Genomic DNA, 23,090 nt, shown 5'->3' on the forward strand with positions numbered 1-23,090 from the left:
CACTGCCAACCTCAAAAGATTCCTTATGACGAAAGTGCTTTGTAAACTGTAAAGTGCTACAGAATAATATTATGATTATAATGAAAAACAAAGGAATAAAAAGTTAAGAATTTCTTTTACAAAAAAAAAAGTGGAGGCGACAGAAGAGGAAAGATGAGAGAAAAAAGACTTGACTAAGAGACTCTCCTGAGACTTCACAATTTTCAGTCACCTCTGGCTAAACAGTATAAAAATTATTATTTCCACTGGTGTGGGAGCCCTTCCACTTTCTGGAGTGTTGCAAACGCCTTCCCTTCAGACTAAGATTTGGATCAGCCTGTTAACCTCTGCTTCTACTAAGAAACAAGAATCCTTCACAAAGAATAAGGCCTTTTCAGTATATTAGCATGTCTGTAATTTGGCTGGAATAGAGGCAGTGTGGTATGATAGATGCCCAGGTTCTCTTCCTGGTTCTGCCAGTCAGTGGTTATATGACTTTGAGCAAATCCTTCTCCTCTGTGATCCACAGTTTTCTCGTCTGTAAAATAAGGATGCTGCACTGAATCTCCAAGGACTCTTCCTGCTTAGACATTCAGTGTTCTAAGGCCCTTCCTAGCCATGACATTCAATGCTCTAGCTCTGACATGATCTGATTTTTTTAAGGCAAGAGCTGCGGGAGGGTGGAGGTAACAATTGTATATGTTTGCCCAGAATTGGCCATCTGTGGGTATTTTATAAACACTACTTCACAATCTGAGAGCTTCATCAATGTTCCCTTTTTATCTCCTTCCAGCATTCCTTGAAGAAAAGAGGAACTCGTTCACTTGGAAAAACAGAAAAAAAGGCATCAGTCCAGGTATTTATCTAGAGTCCAAGAAAGCGTGATTTAAAAATCTGATGGCAGAGGTGTGATTATGAAATTCTGTCCACTGTCAGCTTCTCTCTTTCTCTTTTTTCCTTCTTTGTGTCAGTGTTTCCTTAGTTGCAAATGCACTGTTTTTATCTGTCCCATTCCACAAAAAGGCTTAGGAAACTAAGTCCCAGGAAGGTAACTCTTTCCCATTAAGACTGCCCCCCCCTTTTTGTGGAGGCAAGCAGGATTAAGAGACTTGCCCAGGGTTACACAGCTAGATGGTGTCTGAGGCCAGATTTGAGCTCAGGTTTGGTTAGGAAACTCCAAGGTTGATACTCTCTCCACTGCACTAGCTGCCCCCTAAAACTCACTTTTAAAAGGAATATGTTTAAGATATTTGTTGAATACCCACGGTATGAGGGTCATTGTTAAAGGGTAGGGGTGATGTCACAGAAATAATAGATTTCACCCCTTCCCTCAGCATGGTTAGAGGCAGCTAAGTTGGTTCTGGAGTCAGGAAGACCTGAGATAAAATCCAGCCTCAGATACCTACCAGCTATGTGATCCTGGGCAAGTCACTTGACTTCTATTTGCCTCAGTTTCCTTAACTGTAAATAATAAAAGACTCACCTGCCAGGGTTGTCGTGAGGGTCATGAGATAATAAAGAGAAAGAGCTTAGCACGGTAGCTGGCACATAGCAGGCACCACATAAATACTTATTCCTTTCCTTCTCTTTCTTCATGGGTACCATCATGGTGATACCAATGAAGGGGTTGGACCTGAGCTGGAGACAGGCCTGTCTGCATCCCTTCTAATATTGCATCCAGTACACTTCCTTTCCCCTTGTACTCACCCAGTTGCACCATTGGTCACAGCATAGAAATGCTGAACGTGTTGGTTGTGGGTCCATTAGCCTAACTAAACTCATTTAAGAGCAAGGGGTTTTTTTGTTAGGAGTATAGTGGGTTGGGTTTGCGAGTTTTTGTTTGCACTTTTTTTTTGTATTTTCCCTTAACAATCATCATAGTGTTCTAGATGCAATGGGTGTTCAGTATTAATTTGTTTGTTCACGTATTCATTTATTCACGCATAGTCCAGCAATAATTACTAAACTAAGAGTTAAGAGACCTGGGTTGTCTATCTCTGTCACTAAAAGCTCTGATTTTGGACCAGTCCCTTTCAGAAACTAAGCCTCTTTTGTAAAGTAAGGATGGTGAGCTTTATAGCTTTCAGTTGTAAAAAAAAAAAATTCTAATTCTGTTATGTAAAGACAACTGGATTTGGAAGCAGAGGACCTAGGTTCATTTTCTACCTCTGCCACATTACTGCCCATATGACCTTGGGCAGATCATCCTCTGCTTCAAATCCCTCATCTATAATAGGAGGTTGCTCTAACCAGGGATTCTTAGCCTTTTTGTGTGTCACAGATGGACCCCTTGGGCAGTCTGGTAAAAGCTTGGGAACCCTTTCTCAGAATACTTTACTTAAGTGCATAGAATAAATATAAGATTACAAAAGAAGCCAAAGGTTAGTGAAAATAAAGATGGAATTTTTTTTCCCAACCAAGTTCACAGTCCCTTTAAAATCTATCCATGGACCCCACAGACCCCCAAGTAAAGAAGTCCTGCTCTAAATGGAACTCTGAGGATCATCCATTTCTAAAACCCCTGCTCCTACGTTCTTAGGAGCCATCCAACATGTACTTTTTGAGCCCTGGCACATGCCAGGTCACATGCTAGGTATTATGGCACCCACAAGGAAGTAGAAGATTTTGATGGCCTGGCCCTCAAGAAGCTCCAAGTTTATTTAAGGCAACTAAGAGTGGTTTTAGATTGTGCTGTCAGATTAGCTGGGTAAGTACCATACAAGGGAGACAAACAAGATACAAACAGTTGCCTTTTCCCTTCATGGTGGTCCTTTAATGACTAGGATAATCCCTGGCCAGCTGTTCAATTTGGAAGCAAAAGGAGAGGGAACAGACAGCATTGTCATGTTTGGTGGGGAAGGGAGGAAGCCTTGGGATTTCTGGTCCTAGGCCGCAGGCAGCTGAATGGAAGACGTTTTCAGACAGGAGAGGAAAGATGAACAGGAGACCCTGCTAACCCTCTCCTTGTTCTATACCTACTCTGTAACTTGATATAAAAAAATCAAGTTGTTGCCTATGTGAAATTTTAAGTTCCTTTAGGGCAAGCTTAGGTCTTAGTTATTCTTTCATCTCTTATAGCTCATTGAATGCATACATAGATGTAATTGTTGATTTGTCAAGAGATCTGGTTTCTAGATCTGACTGTCACTGAATTGATGTATGACACTGACTTGTATGACCTGCCTCAGTTTCCTTATCAATGAAATGGGGGCAATAATCTTTATCCTGGAGGAACTAGATAGCTCAGTGGATAGAACATTGGGCCTGGAGTCAGGAAGACCCGAGTTTGAAATTGGTCTCAGACACTTCCTAGCTGTGTGACCCTGAGCAAGTGACATAACACTCTTTGCCTCAGTTTCCTCATCTGTAAAATGAGCTAGAGAAGGAAATGGCAAACCTCTTTAGTATCTTTGCCCAAATGGGGTCATGAAGAGTTAGGCATGACTGAAACAACTGAACAACAACAAAAACCCCTATCCTGTCTATCTCACATGGTTGTTGTGAGGATTAAATGAGATAGGGGACACTGAAGCCCTTTGAAAAGTCAAAAGGCATATGGAAGTATTAAATGGTATTGTTCAAATGTACATTTATATAATGTAAATTATTATATTATAAATTATTAACATGCATATCACATACATGTTAGTAATATATAAACTGTGTTGTATTGGAAAGAGTCCCAGACTTAGTGAAAGGAGACCTTAGCTCCGATAATTACTAACTGTGTAATCATGGACAAATCATTAAAATTCTCTGAGTCTCAGTTAATTATCTATAAGATGCAGATAATGACTGTACTACCGTAAAGCCCTATAGAAACAAGTTGCTTTTGTTATTATACATGCAAGGTATGGTATTCTTCACGTCTCTTGATTTCTCTGTGGGCCTCATTTTCCTCATCAGTCAAATGCAGGGGGAGGACTTGATCCCTCATGACCCTTTTAGCTCTAGATCCCACGGTCCTATAAAACACCACTGTTCCGTGATCTCTCTGGCTGGGACACAATTGCCTGTGTGGTGACTAGCAGGATCTTGAGATGGAAGGGACCTTGGGCATTAGCAGTCTAGAGGTTCCATCCTGTGTGTTCAGGATCCTTGGGAAGCCCCGGGAGCCCATGTGTATGTGAATGATTGCCATTTTTGTTTTGCCTTTTCTATTAACAAGATATGCAGTGTGACTCAGTATAATAAATAAGCAGATATAGGTCCTACAGGCACACCAAATTTCTCCCATTCATTGCTGTTTTTTAAATGCAATAGATGCTGTTGCCATGAATAAAATATAAAGTAAAAATGTTTAATAGAAGCTGACCAGTGAAAGGGAGCGATAAGACTGTGCTCTAAGGCATTAGCAAGTTTTTCATTTTTATCAGGCTGCTTCATGTTGTGACTGGCATATGGGGGCCCAGAATTAATTATCAAGGACGTGACTGAGGCTTTGACTGACTCATTTCTGACATCCAGAGCTGACAGCAGGCCAGGACTGACACCTTCCAACCAGGTTTTCTTTTGAGGCTTCTGTTCACTTTTGGATCTTGTCTTTCAAAACAGTCTTGGTACCCTCTAAGGTCTGGAAGCATCTCCTAAAACATGTTTCTCTGAGATTCCTTTCAATTATCTTCTCTTTTCCTAATGTTTACTCTATGGCCTTCCACTAATTCTGCTCCTTAGCTAGCCCCTCTTCAAATAAGAAGCCTTTTCCACTTTAGTTTTCCCCAAATCAAAGAGTCTCTTTTCCCCCTCCACTGTCATCCTTGCTGGGGAGGGGAGCCCCCTACTACTCCTTAACACATTCAGTGGAATGAGTGTTGGACTTGGAATAAGAGGACTGGGGTTCAGATTCAGGCTCTGCCACTTACTACCTGTACGACCTGGAACAAATCACCTAGTCTCTTTGGACTTTGGTTTCCTCATCCCCTGTAGGGGATTCCTCAAGGATAGGTTTGGGTTGGATGACTTCTAAGGACCCTTTCAACCCTCATCTCTGATCCTATGGACTTAATGCTAACTATGGGAAGAGGTCCATGTCAGGCAGGATGCTTGGACTTGTTATATAAAGATGTTGACTCCTAAAGAGGATGAGTTGAGAGGAATCTGAGAGATTACAAGCCAGGCTTTTCATATCACAGATAAGGAAACTGAGGTCTGGAGAGACTTACCCAAGGTTATATTGTAAGGTAGTGAAAGAGTGGGTACTAGAACCTAAGCCTCCTGAGTTCCAAAGATTTGGAACTAGAAGGGAATCTGAAGGTCAATTAGCCCAACCCTTTCATTTTTACAGAAGAGAAAACAAGTCCAGAGAGGAGGAATGACTCCTTAAGGTCACATAGTAAGTGGCAAAATCCGGATACAAATCCAAACAAGTGGTCTGACTCTAAAACCAGTGTTCCTTCACTGTACCCTTCAGTCCTTCTGTGCTCCAGAAAATTCTGGTGGACTGAAGTACTTATGCTTAGCAAGATGGAGGGGAGGAAAGGCCTAAAGTCATCACTGGCTGAAGCTTTGGGCTTCTTATGCTGTCAACCCACGCACATATTTCCAGATTTTTTTTCTGGGATAAACAGAATTTTTTAACATACATAGCAGTTGAATGAATGAAAGGATGAATGACTGAATGGAAGGAGCTCGTGACCTTTAGGCCGCTTGGATGAACTTATTAATTTATCAATTTTAAGTGCCTGCTGTATGCTAGGTGCCCTGAGGCAGATAAAAGAAGACTTGGACTTTGCTAGGCATTACATTTAATAATCTATGTGTGTTGTTTCCCCCAGTAGACTATTAGCTCCTTAAGGCTAAGGATTGTTTTAGCTTTTTTGTCTTTAGATTCCTAGCATCAAGGACTTGGGCTTATGTATGGTAGGTGCTAAATAAATGCTTGTTAAATTAAAATCAATAGGGAGACAAGTCATGAGTGGTACAGTGTTTGGACGTAGGGAACTTCAGAGGTGCCCAGAGAATCCAGGCATGGAATGACTACCTAGCTTACTCTATTTCCCCTTGGTCCCTAAAAAAATTACCTGTTTATCTAAGAAGCCTTGGGGCCTTGACCTCAAGAAGTTTACCTTTTAATAAGATGACAAACTTAGAGGGAACAACTAAGAATGCAAAGAAATAGCCACAGTGCAAACTGTAGCTGAGGGCCTAGGAATGCAAAACTGAGAAGTCAACATTTTGAGGTGAAGGTTCATGGGAAGGCTTCCTGGAGGAAGTGAGTCCTAAGTACTTCAGGCTTGGCACTTCAGAGCCTACAGAGAGTTTCCCCATAGCCTTTGCTAACAGGGATATGGGGTCTAGAAGGTTTGACAGACAGTCTAAACTGGCTTCGTACAGTAAAGGCCACAGAGGCAAAGCTACCGAATTCACCCATTGGCCTAGCCTGCTTTGAGATCTTGGGAAGGCACTTCTCCAGTCCAATGACAACAGACTTGTACATCCTCTTCTCCTTTAGTGATCCCAGTGATTTAGAGTCACTGCCTTGAAACTCCTCTTCCCTTCCTTCTCCTTCCCATTCACTATCTAACTCAGTCCTGCCATTTTCTACTTTCCATCCTCCTTCCATCGTATCCTCTGGAACCCCTGCACTATCATTAGAGGACTCCTATCTAACCAAGTCCTTTCCCACATTTTCTACTTCTGGTACTTAAATACTGAAGTTCCTAAATATACAGGCATGGGGTTGGATTTGAAAGGAAGACTGAGTCAGGTACTAAACCCTTTGAGAAAAGAGGGTATATGATTGGGAGGACAGTAGATTACAGCAACAAAGATCATGTCAAAGTGATATAATTAGATACCAGCACCTTCAGATGCTGCCTAGTGATTGTGGGAGGAAGGTCTGAAAACTTATCTCTCTTACTGGCTTAGTTTGTCAAGGGACCTGAAAGTAGGAGCCACCCAAAATGAAGAAGGATGAGCTGTCCACCAGAAGGAAGCAGGATTCCGTAGGTGCCAGGAAACAGAAAGTGTCATGTCCCCTTTAGCACCCTGGCCTTCCGTCCACCTCCTTGACTCCAACACTTTGACCTTGGCTCCACCTTAATCATCCAGGAGAGAGGATACATCTTAGACCATACCCAGAACTGTGCTCTCTCCTTGCTCTTGAGCTCTGAAGTTCTCTTCCTGCCCTTTGATCTCTCCATCTGCCTCATTCTTCCTAAATTATTCTTCATCCTCATTCAGATCTACAGTCTTTCTGCCCCTCCCTTTTCTCCCATTATCCATGCTCTTGCCTCATTTTGCTCCTTTTATAGTCTTGTCTCTATAGGGACCATTTCAATTACATAACTGGGTTCAAGTCCCAGCAGCTCCATATGATTTTGAGTATAAGATCATGTTGTGTATAGATAAAGAGATGGCATCCAGGTCAGGAAAACGTAGGCTTTAAGTTCCTTATCTGAGACATACAGGATGTGTGACCCTGAACACTTAACCTCTCAATGGCCCAGGTAACTTTCTAATGCTGTAAGTTACAGAATAGGAAACAATCTACTTTTGTAGGGGAGTTTCCTCACTGGAAATTCTAATGAAATTACAGGTTTTTCCTTACCCCTCCCCTCCCCCAAGTCACAAAGAGGTCATAAAGGCCTATCAACTACTCAGTCAGTAAACAGCAAAAACAAACAATCATCTTACCAGGCATAGAACTATGGCAGCCAAGGACATCAATTTAGAGTATTAGCTTGTTTATAAAATCTTAGAGAAGAGTTATGGAAGATTATGCCTCATAAAATAGTGAAATGTGATTGAGGGAAGAAAACAATTTATAGAAAGTATGGTGATGACGATATTCAGTTAAATCAGGTCATCCCTGAGAGACCCAGCTAAGTCAGGTCACCCTCTGAGAGCATTTAAGGATAAAACTGGAAGGAGGACAACAAAGAAATGAAAAACTGTAAAAGATCTGTCAAGATATCTATAACAAATGTGATAACAGAGTGGATTTCAGGAGAGATTTAGGGCTAGAGATGTAGACTGGGAGTTATTTGAATTTTAATAATGCTAATAATTTAATAATTTATCAAGTGTCTACTATGTCCTATGTACTCAGGATACAAATATGGTCAGTTCTGCTATAATTCAACATATATGTTCCTAGAAAACCCTGAGCTATGCAAAACCAAGCAGTAAAAACCACAGATTTTATGGGAGAAATGAGTTTAGGAATACGATACTTAAAAACTTCATGAGTGACACATTAAAAAAATGATAAGAATGTAATGAAAACCAGTAGCACAATTTTACATACATGTTAAAAGTTACGGAATATATAAATACTCCAATAAATAATGGCCATTTCTGTGGCCTTGGGCTGCTGCTTGGCTTGTACCTGGGCTACACAAGCAAGTTGGGCCGACCAAATACTCTGGGCATGGTGGAAGAGGGTGAGGGCGGGGGTGGCTCAGACCACCTCCTACTGCACCAGATGATATATAGCAAATATGGCCAATTATCTTGATAAAGACCTAAAGTTTGCATGTGGAAGCAGGCCTCAGAAGGGTTACAGCTTGTGAGTTGTTGTGGAGTGCTGTAGTTCTCTTCATTCTCATTGTTTCAAATTATGCTCAAAATGTTCCCAAATATATCTATCACATTGGAACAAGATGGCATTTTTGAAATATGCATTACAACAGGACTGACTGTACAAAAACAATCTGGTCCTTGCCCTCTGAGATTACATTCTGCTGGGGGTGAGGGTAGAAGATGCAACATCTTCATAAGTAAATGAATACACAGTATATGCAAGATAAATGGACGGTGATAGGTTCAGGGGAACCAACCCCTGGGGAGATCAGGAAAGTGCTCTTGGTGGAGGCTGTACAAGTCAAGTCTCAAAGGGATTGAGGAGTTCCAGAGGCAAAGGTGGATGGGGAACAGTCCAGCTATGGGAGATAACTTGTGCATTTGATAAAATAAACTCAAAGGAGCATTAGAAAAGTACTAAACAAATTGTCTCAGTGTTTTTTAATTGCCCCAACCACCCTGTAGTGAAGGCAGAAAATGTTATTATCCCCATTTTACAGATGAGAAAAATGAGACAAAGCGACTTGCCTTAGGTCCCATAACTCAGGCAGGTCAGGACATGAGACAGTAGGCCACCAAGCCAAACATGGTTCTACTGGTAACATTCTTGGGTTTTTTATTTTAATTCTATGTCTGTTTCTGGCTCTTAGGAGGACAACGCAGATCTGAAGTGTCAGTTGCACTTTGCCAAGGAAGAGTCAGCCCTGATGTGCAAGAAGCTCACTAAATTAGCTAAGGAAAATGACAGCATGAAGGAGGAGCTGGTCAAATACCGGTCTCTGTACGGGGACTTGGACAGCTCCTTGTCTGTGGAGGAGCTGGCTGACTCACCTCATTCGAGGGAGGCTGAGTTGAAGGTACATCTGAAGCTGGTGGAAGAAGAGGCCAACATCTTGAGCCGCAGGATCGTTGAGCTTGAGGTTGAAAATCGGGGGCTGAGGGCGGAGATGGAAGACACGAAAGGGCAGGGTGACAAGGACTACATTGGCCCTGACATACGATTTGCTTTTTCTTCCACAAACTGTGGTGGGGAGTCTGGGGAGAGCCTGGCTGAGCTGAGGAGACACCTTCAGTTTGTGGAGGAGGAAGCCGAGCTCCTGAGGAGGTCATCTGCTGAGTTGGAAGACCAGAACAAACTTCTCATGAATGAGCTGAACAAGTACAAGTCAGAACATGACTTGGACGTCACCTTGTCCGAAGACAGCTGCTCGGTGATCAGTGAGCCATCTCAGGAGGAGCTGGCCACTGCCAAGATCCAGATCAGTGAGCTCAGTGGGAAGGTAAAGAAGTTGCAGTATGAGAACCGGGTCCTGCTCTCCAACCTGCAGCGCTGCGACCTGGCCTCTTGTCAGACCGTGCGGCCCATGCTTGAGACAGATGCTGAGGCTGGGGATTCTGCCCAGTGCATCCCCACCACCCTCTGGAGGGAAGTGCCCATCGGGGGAGAGAACGATACTCTAGGCCACCCTGAGCGGACAGTGGACAATGGCGTCACAAAGCTACCTGACCCCCACCTCACCAAGCTCTTTAAAACCAGAGACCTGGAGGCTTTGCCTAGCATCAGGGACCAGGCTGCTCTGGTCAGCAAAGCTATCGATGTATTAATTTCAGATGCCAATGGCTTCATATCTAGCCTCAAGCTATGCCTGGACAATGATTGTGCAGACCTCATGTTGAATGAGTCCCTGGATAACAGCGAGAGCCCCAGTGATTCCAAACTTATCAATGTTATCTTCGTGAGGCTTGGGCTTCTGCAACAGGAGCTGAACACCTTCATGAGGAAAGTAGATAGCATTGGGGACTCTCTGAAAGAGTCTACGGAAACCTCCTCTCTGCCAACCCCAGGGGCCCAGGATTCCCCCAAGGAAGTTCTGGGCAAAGAGCATGGGTCTGACTTCCAGGTAAGATGAAGGTCATTCTTCTTTCTCTCAGGTGGAGGGTATTCCTCACTACAATTACAGGTTTCTTTGCCATGCTAACATTTTCTGCTTTTTAACAGAACCCAAACCAACTTATACCTTCCTCTTTCACTGTCCTGTTCCTTTACAGGGAAATGGGACATACTATATACACTATACTGTGGTACCACCAATGATTTGATAGTATGGATGTTGTCCAACCTGTAGGTGCATGAAGTGGGCATTCAAGTAATCAATGTGTGTCCATGGAATATAGTGGAAAGAACACTGGATTGGTAGTAGGAATACATGGATTCAAAACTTGGCTCTTTGGCTTATTACTGGTGTGTCCTCAGACGAGTTCATTCCCCTCTCTGGGCCTCAGTTACATCCTTTGTAAAATGACAGGATTTGGGCTAATATTAGGGCTAATTCTAGTGCAAAGTGTGTGATCTTATCATCCTGTTCACTGAGCACCTCTTTTGTGCCTTGCCCTGTGGTAGGTCTTTACCTAGAGGAACTAACAGTTTAGTTCCCAAGATCCTGGTTATACTTTGGAAATGGAATAAGGCAGCATATATTTGGTTTCTGTAACTATTCATGCTAATGGGCAGTTTAGAGAGTTATGGAAAGCTAGCAGAGTTGTGGAAGGAAGGCCTTCATCAAAGAGGTTGGGCTTGAGCTGGGCCTTGAAGGCATATGAATAGCAGGTGGGGGGGGGCAGAGCATTCCAGGTGACCTCAGGGCAGCATTCCCAAGGTCAGAAAAACAGAAAGGACTGTTTTAAAGAAAGACACACCAGTTTTAAATGAGGTAAGTTTTAGGAAGTGAAATGAAGGGGCTGTATCAAGGTCCTTACTAAGTCGAGAAAGCCTTGCTTGTACTTCTCAGTGCCAATAGACCTTCCTCAGTGTCTGGATTCCTAAAACCTTTTCACTGAGCCTCTGGAGCTGGGGACCCAAAGTTGCCTGAACTTCCATGCTTCTCTGGCCAATTAAATGCCTGGTGTCTCAGAAGGACTCTGTACCACTGAATATTCAAAGCATTTGAAAAAATTCGTTTTAAGAAGAAGCAAACTTCCCGCTCCAGGACAGTGCCCTGGTATTCCATTTCATTAAGCAGACATTTGTAAAACACTTCAGGGTGAAGCACTAGCCATGTTGGATAATACTGAGCCTCCCCTGATTATTCTTCTACTGATCATGGCATGCATTTGTGAGAGAGCTGGCCAAGGGCCAATGTGCAGATGGTAACTTTGAGGAACAGAACAAAGCTCTCAGGCCTGTAAGGAGCTGAATCCTGTCATCTTGACCTGCTGAACTAACTGGTTACAGGGTGAATCATTCAATGGGCATTTATGGAGCCCTTACTCTTTGCCCAGCAGTGTACCTCCCACTGTTGGAAGATTTCTAAAACACAAAACCTGTGCCCTCGGGGATCTTATAAACTTTTTAGTAAGATGAGACTAACAGAGGGCCACTCAGAGAGAAATATAAGACAGGATAAGTTCCAGTCTTAAGTTATGAGTCTCTACATGTTACTGAAGTTTAGATCTGAGAGAAGTTAATAGGGGCTAGAGTAGTAGAGGTGGATTTCAGGAAGAAGCTGGGCCTTGAAGGTTGGACAAGCAAAGAAAAGAAGGAAGGAGGTAGGATAGAACGTTATGTCATGGATACCCTAATGCAGGGTTTCTTAAACTTTTTTGTATCATAGACTCCTTGGGCAATCTAGTGGAGCCTATAGACCTCTCAGAGTAATGTTTTTAAATGCATAAAATAAAATAAAATACATAGGATTATAAAGGAAATCAATTATATCAAAATAGTTATCCGGCATTTTTTTTCAAGCATTTTTTTAAAAAAGGTTCACTGACCCTAGGTTAGGAACCCCCTCTGTAGTGATATGAAGGAATTCATGTAGCTTTTCTAAGTAGCTACATTTGGAGAACATCTAACTCATTATATGCATTCATTCAAGAGACAATCAACAAACATTTATTAAATGCCTAATATGTGTTAGGTCGCTGAAGATACAGAGACAAAAATTAAACGGTTCTTGCCTTCAAGAAGCTCACATTCTGGGGCAGCTAGGTGGCGCAGTGGATAGAGCACTGGCCCTGGAGTCAGGAGGACCTGAGTTCAAATCCAGCCTCAGACACATAACACTTACTAGATGTGTGACCCTGGACAAGTCACTTAATCCCAACTGCCTCACCAAAAAAAAAAAAGAAGAAGAAGCTCACATTCTATTGGAGAAATCTATGATTTATAAGACCTATGCTCTGTCCTCATAGAATTTATAGTCTAGTTTGGAGATTTGAGACAAATGCAGATAACTTTAATACCTAAGAGTTCAAGGCTATACTATTAATATGGTAATTATTACTAGTAATATGGTTAATATGCTAATAACTACTGGTAATGCTGTTAGGTATTAAAAGGTGCAAGTCACCTCTGCCTAAGAACCAGGCACATATCCTTCACTCACCTCACTGGGCCACCACCCTAGTCCAGACTCTCATCATCTCTTGCTTGGGCTATCGTAACAACGTCCTGATTGGTCTCCCTGTTACAAGCCTCTTTCATCTCCAATCTATTCTCCATAAAGCTGCCCAATAAATTTTCCTAAAGCTCAGGTCTGACCATGTCAATCAGAATTCTCCTGAAGAAGTTTCCCTTGTTGCCTCCAAGATACATGACAAACTCTTCTGCTTGGCTTTTAAGTCCTCCAAAATCTGTCTGGAGCCCATCTTTCCAGGCTTATCACCTATTTTCCTCTCCATGACCTCTGTGTTCTAACCAAACTGAACTACTTGTTTCCCAAACATAACCTTTTGTCTCCCACTTGCCTTGGCTCAGGCCGTCCTTGTGCCTGGAATTCACTCCCTCCTCATCTATCTCTCCAATCCCTAGCTTCCTTTGAAACTCAGCTCCTGAGCCACCTCCTACATGCGGCCAGTTGCTAATGCCCTTCTGCCCTCCCCGATCCCAGTTACTCTGCATTTACTTAAATGTCTACATTTGTCCTCAGTAGAGGGATAGGGCTGTTTTATTTTTGTCTCTGAATTCCCAGGGCCTATCAAAGTTCCTGGCACATCATCGATACTTAATAAATGCATATTAAATAACTGAGCGAATGTATTCATTCAGTCAATCAGCAAACATGTATGAGTACCACTATGTGCCAGGCACCATGATAGGATTGAGGGGGATTTACAGACAGAGGGGCACAGTGTAGTGGGAAGAACACTAGAATGGAGTCAGAGCACTTGCGTTTGAATGCCAGCGATGCTACTTCCTGCCTGCATGAGCTTTGGCAAGCTACTTTTCTCTGGGCCTTAGTTTTCTCATCTCTCAAAGGGACTAGATGACCCTTGAGGTCCCTTCTGATGCTATTTCCTTCCTATGTGCTGTTCCCATGATCCAGGACACAGTCTTTGTCCCTATAGACTCCCTATGACACACATACAGGACAGACCATATTACAACATATAGCACCCACACTCCCGAGCGCTGTGACATTCACACTGAACTACAGCTTCCCTATTGCCTGAGCTACAGTCACAGACACCAACACTCAGACTACAGTCATACACACCAACTTCATGAAAGCTCAAAGTTAACAGTTGCTCCGTCCCCTCTCCAAAGTGCCCCTGTTCTAAAAGCTTCTTGCCTCTGTAGAGAGGGAAGGTGTTGTTCTTCCTGCCCCCAAACAGCATACATAGTCAGAGAGGCATAATGTACAGGATGCTAAACTTGAAGTTAATAAGACGTGGGTTCAAATCTTAGGTCAGACCTATTCTGGTTCTGCAACCCTTCACAAGTCGCTTCATTTCTATGAGCCTCAGTTTCCTAATCTGTAAAATGAGAATGAGAAAAGCACCTGCCTACCTTACAAGATTGTTGATAAGCTCCAAAGGAGAAAATATATGTAAAGTGCATTGCAAGGATTAAAGTGATATGTAAATGTCAGCTTTAATTATTATTATTATTATTAATTATAAATAGGAGAACAGAGATTTTCTATTTTCTCATCTCTTTCTCTAAGAGGCAGGTCTTAACTCAGCTAAACTAAACAAGTAATGGGATCAGTTGAACATGGAATATAGTCCTTGCAGCTCAAAAGAGATCAAGGAAGCCAAAGGTACAGGGCATGGGGCTTTCCCTTTCAACATGTCCTGGAGAAAGATGGGCTGAGGGATCCAGTACAGGGTCTTTTATTGAGAGCACTGCCTCCTTGGGCCCTGGTTTCCCTTCCTCTGCTTCTGCATGATACCATGTTAGTGTCTGTACATTCCCCCCCCCCTTTTCCATTCTCTCTTTTTTCCTCTTCCTACTCCCCTCCCCCATACAACTCAGTCCCCTTATTTACTGCTCATCGTTTTTTTTTTTACTTTGTTTTTTACTTTCCTGTGCCATATTGGGGAACCTTGCCTCCTCTTTTTCCTCATCGTGTAGCTTCTGCTGTTCTTGAATACCCATTGGTCTGTTTTTCTGGGTTCTTCTCCTCACCCCTTTGATCTCCCAGCTCTTTTCGTTTGTTCTCATCGGTTTGCCCATGCATGCAGCCTGACTTTAGAGACCTGCCAGACTGGGAGCCCCGGGCCAGGGAGGCCTTCTGCAGCGACCCGGACCCCCAAACCCGAACTCACCCGGAGCTACAAGACTTATCAAGCTGAAGACAATGAATCCTATGCTACTGAGGTGCGCCTGGGCCAGGGGGTCCTGGGAATGGTTAGAGCAGGGAACGCCAGGACGAGCAGGCAAGGCCTCATTAGAGGGGATTCTGGAGCAGTCCCCAAAAGTCAGTCAATCAACAGGCATTTGTTAAGTGCCTCCAATGTATAAGCCCTGTGTAAGAAATGAAACAATCCCTGCCATCAAGGAGCTTACACTCTGCTGAAGGAGACAAGAACATAACTATGTACAGAATAAATACAAAATAAATTAAAAGTAGTTAAAATAAAAGGTAGGTTGGAAGGGAAGTCATTAGCAGTTGGGGGGGATCAAGAAAGGTTTCATGGAGGTGGTACTTGAGCTGCATCTCGAGGGAAGAGATTCTATGAGGAAGGAGTGTTAAGTTGTCCCGTTTCGCCCCAACATATTACAAGTCATGCTGCCTTTCTCAGGTTTATCTTAAATCTTAGCAGGCCTCCTTGAGGTTTCCCTGGGTACAGGATAAGTTGAGATCTGGAAAATCCATAGCTGGTCTCTCTGGACTCAGGCTGGCTTTCAAGGGTCTTGCATTGCTCTGGGAAGGTTGAGTGAAATCCTCACCTTTGATGCTTATTACTTTGTTCATTGACTTCCCTGGGCCTTTGTTTCCTCATCTGTAAGATGAAGGGGTTGGACTAAATTGATCTGGAGGTCTCTTCCAGATTCAAGTCTATGATCTTAGAGCATAGGGTTGGTTTGATTGCCACTTGGGCATATGCCCTGGAGCTGCCCAGAACCTGTTCTAGAATCACTGTGCCCCTGGGGCCCTTCTCTTAGGTCTGTGATGATTTCCTAGGGTGGCCCATAAGGCCAGTTCAGGCTCCCCAGGTGCATATCCAAACAGGCATATATTTTAGGGGTACTCTGCTAGGGACATAGGCATTTATTGAGGATGGCAGTTTGTGCATGTTAATGAGGCTCCAGCACAGTGTACTGGACAGAAAACAAGACTGGGATTGATAATATCCAAATACCTAAGGGGGTCAATAGGCTTAAAGGGAGAACAACATGAATGCCATGTTTGTAGTCAGTTAATCATTTGCCTGCTGCTTTCACCTTTGCACCATCTCCTGAATATCCCCCTTCTCTCCTCTGACGCTGCCACCACCCTGGTGCAGGCCCTCATCACCTCAGTAGCCTGGTGGTGGGCCTGCCTGCCTCAAGTCTCTCCCCACTCCAATCCATCCTCCATTCAGCCACCAAAGTGATTTTCCTAAAGCCAGGTCTGACCGTGCCACTCTGCTACTCGACTGCTGACCTCCCTGGCTTCCTTTAAGTCCCAACTGAAATCCCACCTTCTACAGGAAGGCTTCCCCCAACCTCTCATAATTCCAGTGTCTCCTCTCTGTTAATTATCTCCTATTTATCCTGTGTATAGCTTGCTTTGTGTATGTTTGCTTGCATGTTGTTTCCCCCATTCAATTATAAGCTCCTTGAGGACAAGTCTTTTGCCTCTTTTTGTATCCCCAGCACTTAGCACAGTACTTGGCACATAGTAGGTGCTTAATAAATATCGATTGATTGGTCAACCCATATTTGTTGAGCTCAGGCTCTGTGCTAGGTATTGTGTGTACATGTGTGTGGTGATACAGAAGAGATTTAACACAGAGATCCTGACTCTCAAGAGGCTCACAGTCTAATTGGGGAGACCAGACAAGCCTGTGAGGTATGAAATCATAATATGAGAGGTGACACTGGGCCATTCGTGATTAGTTGCCAAGTGAGTAGAGTGGGCAGTAAATGTTGCAGGAGGTTCAAAGGGAGAACTTACTTTGGGCTGGAGAAAATTGAAAATGGGCTTAGGGCTAGCTTAGGGCTAGTTATGAAGCATAGATTAATGGGAAAAGAGTAAAGGGAGAATGACCATGTGCTTTGTACAGAAGGGGTCAGAGGTACCACTATACTCCCAGGACAATTCTGTGGGGAATGTTTAAGGATAAAAGACGGGGATTGCTGACTTTACTCTTTCCTGAGTCCCCTGGATCTCCCAGTGAAGGAAGACTTCAACAGGGCTTTGAGTCTGTCCCTCATGGCAAGAGTATAGTGAACAGTGTGCCTTGGTTCTAAGAGAACATTAGCACTTGGGGGCTCAGGGCTTGACTCCAGTTAAACATTGTGGTTATATCTGGGCCTCCGTTTGTTCCACTGAAAAATTGGGGTATTTACAATACCTACTCTGCAGAGTTGCTGTTGGGAAAGTGCTTGGTACACTTTAAAGTGCTATACAAATATGACATTATTCTTATTATCATCATCATCATCATCCTCATCATCAACATCATCATTCCCCAGATCAAAGAACTACAGCTGGTGCTCTCAGAAGCCCATGAGAGCCTTCGGGGCCTTCAAGAACAGCTTTCCCAAGAGAGGCAGCTGCGTAAAGAGGATGCAGAGAATTTCAATCAAAAAATCTTCCAGGTCAGTGACAGTGCCCTGTTCTGTGCTCTACCCCAGCCAGCCCCCAATTCCTTTGCCACAGTCTAAGGACAAAAGTTTTAGTGTCCTAGGGAGCAAGGAGTAGAACTGTCTGGGTGGTATCTTCTGCAAAGATAACTATGACACATACCCAAATCTCAAGGAGATGGATATAGAATAGTGTATCACTACAGTGATATTTGTTGTTGTTCATTTGTTTCAGTTTATGACCCCATTTGGGTAGTGTTTTTTTCCTTGGCAAAGACACTGGAGTGGTTCAGCATTGCCTTCTCCAGTTCATTTTACAGATGAGGAAACTGAGGCAAACAGAGTCACACAGCTAGTATCTGAGACCAGATTTGAATTCAGGTCTTCCTGACTCCAGGCCCAGTACTCTTTATCTACTGTGCCACCTAGCTGCTTATGTTTTGACTTGGAGTAAAAACAGTCCTGAGTTTGGGTTATATTCTTCCACTTATTAGCTGTGACCTTGAGCAAACACTTCACTTCTCTAGGTCTCAGTTTCCTCATCTGTAAAATGAGAAAGGTAGACTAAATGACTTCCAAGGCCCATTCTGGTTCTAATATTCTGTGATTCTATTGTAATGGGGGAAAAGACATGTAGATAGATAGACAGAAGGATAGATAGAAAGAAAGAACACAGCTTTGTACATAGTGAATGCTTAATGAGTGATTTTTCATTTATTCATTTTTTCATTCAAAATAAATCTAATGAAAGGCAGAGTAAGAAAGATACAAAGGAGAGGTCCAGGGAAAATGCTGTGAAAAAAAGTGAGGTGGCACTAAAAGATGTTACCACTCAGATCAATCCAATGGCTAATGTTGACTTCTAAAGGGCTGACGATGAAATATACTTTCCTCCTATCTATACAATGTTGATGGACTCTGAATGTGGTATGAGGCATCTATGTCAGTCTTGGTCAGTGTGTCAGTTTGTTTCATATAACTGTACTTTTTCTCTTTTCCTTTTCTTTTCATTTTTTAAAGTATATGTTATATTTAATCTAGTAGTTCTCCAACACTGACACTGCCCTACTTGTCTGTGTCCTTTCTGAATTTCCTTCTGCATATTTTAAAAAATGTTTCATTGGTACTTTTTTGTCTGTTTGTTTTTGGTGAGGCAATTGGGGTTCAGTGATTTGCCCAGAGTCACACAGTTAGTTGAGTATTACACGTCTGAAGCTGGATTTGAACTTGGGTCCTCCTGACTCCAGGGCCAGTGCTTTCTCCACCGCATCACCTAGCTGTCCCGCTCTCTTCTTTTCTTCTTTTAGTATTACTCCTATCCCTAGTCTCCCGTCACCTTCCTGAAAAAATGCCCTACCTTATAGCAAGTAGCTATAGTCAAGCAAAATCAATATACTAGCTGCGTCTGAAAATGTCTCTTTCTGTATCTCTTGACCATCTCTCTGCCAAGAGGCGGGGAACATGCCACATCATCAGTCTTCTTAACTCTTGATTAGTCATCGCCTTAATTGTAGTTCTTCGGTTTTGCACGGTTGTCATTGTTCTCTTGGCTGGGCTTACTTCACTCTGCTTTGTTTTCTTATATGGGATGGTTCTATTGTGGTATGATATTGGGGAATGACAGCAATGTATGGCTTTTTTTTTAAAGCATCAGTAACAAAAAATGGGGAGAGAGATATCACTTTCACTTGATGAGGGAGGAGACAGGGAATGCTTAATGGTAGAGGTAATTTCAGAGTTGGTCCTTCAAGAAAGGAGGGAAGGACTTCAACAATCAGGGCTGGTTAGCATGGAGCATATAGTGCTTAGAGAACAACTAGTAATCCATTTTGGCTGAATATTGAGCACATGAAGAAGGGGAGTCATGAAATAAGCCTGGAAAAGTAGACAGGATCCAGATTCTGGAGGTCTTTGAATGTCAAGTGAGCAAACTTTCTTATAACATAAAGCCAGTGAGGAGTCAGTGAAAATTTTAGAGAGGGGAAGAGGTAAAGTGGTCATACCTGAGCCTTAGAAAAATCATTTGCACAGCAGCCTGCATAGAATAAAGGAGAGATTAGATACAGGTAATCCATTTAGGGCACTATTACTGCAGTCCATGCGAGAGACAAACTGATAGACAAATGCATGAATTGTGAGAAGGGGCCAGATAGGAAAGATGTCATGGCAGTAAAATTGACAGGACTGGTTCACTGATTAGATACAAAGGCAGTGAGGGAGAAAAAGTCAAGGATGGTTCCGAGGTTATGGTGGTTCCCAGGTGACTGGAAAGAGAAGCTAGTCTGGTAACTGTGTCCCTTCAGAACACAGAGCTAGAAACCAGACACTGATGCAAAGAATGTTAGAATTCAATACTACTTAGAGATCTGTCAAGGAAGACATTTGTCAGGCCATGAGAAGGTCTGGTCTCCCAGGTGTAGAGATGGTAATTATTTGAGGACTAAGAGACCTCTGAATATAGGTGACTTTTAATTCTTCATGAGGAAAGGGTGGGAGATCTGGGGTTGGGTTCTTTGTCTAACACAGGGAAGGGGAGGGGAAGGAGAGGCCGGGGTACTTGCTTATATAGCTGCACCCAGTAGCCCCTCTGCTGCTGTAATGGGAATCCCTAAAATTCATTGGGAAGCCTCTAGAAACATCTTCTTCATCAGTTGCTCTGACATGCAACCCGAAGACAACAACAGTAGGTGTTCTGTGTTCTTAGCAGAAGTTCACAGTCTAGAAGAGTGCTGGGGCCCCTAGCATCAATTCTTTTGGCTCTAGATACTTAGTGAAAAGAAGTAGCTGGGTGGTTACATTGCTTGGATAGAGTGCTGGACCTGGAGTCTGGAAGACTTGAGTTCAAATCCAGATCAGATATTTACCAGCTCTGTGGCCCTGGGCAAGTTCCTTAACCTCTGTTTACCTCAGTTTCCTCAACTGTAAAATGGATATAATAATATCATCTACCTCTGAAGGCTGTGAAGATCAGATGAGTTATCTGTAAACCTCTAGTGCAGAGCCTGTGCTAGATGCTATATCAATGTTAGATATTATGGTTATTATTCTAAATCATAGCAGGCACTATAAAAATGCTGTAGTTATTAGAGCACTGAATTTGGATTCGATGGAAATGGATTCACATTCTGCCTCTATTTCCTTGCTATGTGAGCATGAACAAGTCCCTCCCTCCCTTGACCCCCCCCCCAATTTTCTTCTGTAAAATGACAAGGCTGGACTACAGGACTCCTAAGGATCCTTCTATCCCTTAATTCAATGATCCTACATTTTACCTCTGGGAGTCAGGGGAGGCAATATGTCTTAGACACAGGAGATCTCTGTGGACCCAGAGAAGGAGGGATGGGGAACAGAGCCAGTCCTTGGCAAAATTGTGAAGAAGGTAAAGTTTGACTTTGGTGACCAACCCTTTTACATCCTTTCTGGGAACTCTTTTTTTCCTCTCTACCAAGAGTAAACACATTCATATTGACTCATGAGTTCTCAAGTCGAGAAGAAAACTTGAGTTAATTTGTGATCTTGAGTCAGTCACTCTATATCTTAGTTTATTCCTCTGTTCAAATGAGGAAGTGCGACTAGATGTTCTGTAAAGTCCCTCTTATTGCTAGCATTTTGAATTGTACTTACTAGGGTACTTTCTGACTCTGCCATTCTATTATTTGTCCCTTTTCAATTGTGACTTTTATTGCTCTCTTTTGTTTTTAACATTACCTTCATTTCCAAATAGATTCTTTCCCCTTCTACCCATCCTTTAAGTAAGTCACCCTTTGTAACAAATAATAAAAAAGGAAGCAAGGAGGAAAAGAAACCCACACTTGAAATGAGTCTGACTGAATATACAATATTACACAACCATAGTCTCCAAACTCTACCAAGAAAGGAAAGGAGGTTCATTTTTTCATAACTACTCCAGGCTTGGTGGGAATGACCTGCAGATGAGATTTCAGGCAGGCACCAGCAACAATGGACCAGTGGGGATAAAGTGTCCCTCACATCACACCATGTATATGTGTGCCTGCTGGACATGAGGCAGGGCCTGGGAAGATCAAAAAAGTGGCATCAGGGTTGTTCACTTTTCTTTTTCTGTTTCTACAGCTGAAGGAAGATCAACAGAAGACTCTCCTACGGAGGGAGTTTGAGCTGCAGAGTGTGAACCTCCAGAGGAGGCTGGAGCAGAAGTTTTGGAGCCAGGAGAAGAATCTCCTGGTGCAGGAATCCCAACAGTTCAAGCAGAACTTCCTGCTGCTTTTCATGAAGCTTAAGTGGTTCCTCAAACGCTGGAGACAGGGCAAGATTTTACCCAGTGAGGGAGGTGACTTTCTAGAGGTATGGAGGACCCTGTAGCTCACAGGACTCAGTGGCTGGAGGGTGCTGCAGAGATACATGCTTATCCACGCTCTCTTATTATTCTCTGTGCATCCCTGTATCCCTCTCTCTTTCCCCTCCCCCCATTTCTTTTTTTGTCCCTTTCTCTCTTTCCCTCTTTCTCTTCCTCTCTATCAGCATAGTGCCTGGCACATAATAGGCATTATATAAATGCTAGCTATTATTGTTTCTCTTTCTTCCTCTGTCCTTGCCCTCCTCTACCCTCACCATTATCTCTATAGTTAGGAGCATCATGGTATAACGGATAACCTGGGTTCAAATTTTGCCTCTGATACTATCTGCTCATGGGCAAGTTAGCCTAAGGCTCAGTTTCCTCACCTTAAAAAATAGGGGGATAATAGCTATAGTTCTTACCTCACAGGATCATGATATAAACAAAGGTGTGCAAGTGAGAGAATGTAGAGTGTTTTTACTGTCATGCAGTTTGCCATGTAGAGAGAGAGAGAGAGAGAGAGAGAGAGAGAGAGAGAGAGAGAGAGAGAGAGAGAGATAAGGGCAGGCACCCAACTGAAGAGGGCACTGAATGTGGCAGGAAAAGGATCCTGAACTGTATTCAGGCAAGAAAAAATGAATTAAAGATTCCTGAACAGAGAAGTGAAATGATCAGGTCTGTACATAAAGCTGTAGATTCTGCTTTTCTATTTCTTTTCTTTGTCTGGGCAGTTTGTGATTTTGCAAATAGTTTGACTGGATTGAGATAGGATGTGCTTTGCCCTAACATTGAGGGTGCCCCTGCTTACCAGAAAATTGATGGCTAGTTTTTTGACCTAATTTATAGCGAACATCTTTAAACAGTGATCCAAAGTTCCTTTGGTCTGATTTGTTCAGGGCCCTGACCCTGACTGCCCCTCACCTACTCTGTTGTTGTTTTTTTTACTTTCAAAAAATTATGAACTCGACAGATATTAACATACATGAACATATCCTTCTACAAAGAACAGAAAAGGCATATTACATATGAAACCATAAACCTCTTACTTAGGTTTTTTTAAGCACATATTAACTTTAATGTGGTAATATGATAGTACTCTAATTATCTGTATCCTCTTCTGAATTTCTTCCTGCTCTCTTTTTATCCCAGGGAAAAAGGACATCTGTAATGAGGATACCATTGATACAGAATGAAGACCTGCCTGAAAGATCACTTAAATCAGAAATATAGTACTTTGAGGGTTATAGTATATACCAT

General features: G+C 42.8%; 1 protein-coding gene across 1 annotated transcript in view; it reads left to right on the forward strand.

Moving 5' to 3' along the window:
• Positions 1-23,090, forward strand: part of MTCL2 (microtubule crosslinking factor 2) — a 131,602-nt gene that overhangs the window by 73,103 nt on the left and 35,409 nt on the right. Inside the window, 6 exon segments of the mRNA XM_020998541.2 lie at positions 773-835; positions 9,153-10,403; positions 14,968-15,033; positions 15,035-15,103; positions 17,408-17,533; positions 21,611-21,841. Of these exon segments, the coding sequence (XP_020854200.1) occupies positions 773-835; positions 9,153-10,403; positions 14,968-15,033; positions 15,035-15,103; positions 17,408-17,533; positions 21,611-21,841 (1,806 nt within the window).

The sequence above is a fragment of the Phascolarctos cinereus genome, unplaced genomic scaffold (assembly GCF_003287225.1).
Source record: "Phascolarctos cinereus isolate Bilbo 61053 unplaced genomic scaffold, phaCin_HiC Scaffold_2;HRSCAF=192, whole genome shotgun sequence".
Classification (NCBI taxonomy): Eukaryota; Metazoa; Chordata; class Mammalia; order Diprotodontia; family Phascolarctidae; genus Phascolarctos; species Phascolarctos cinereus.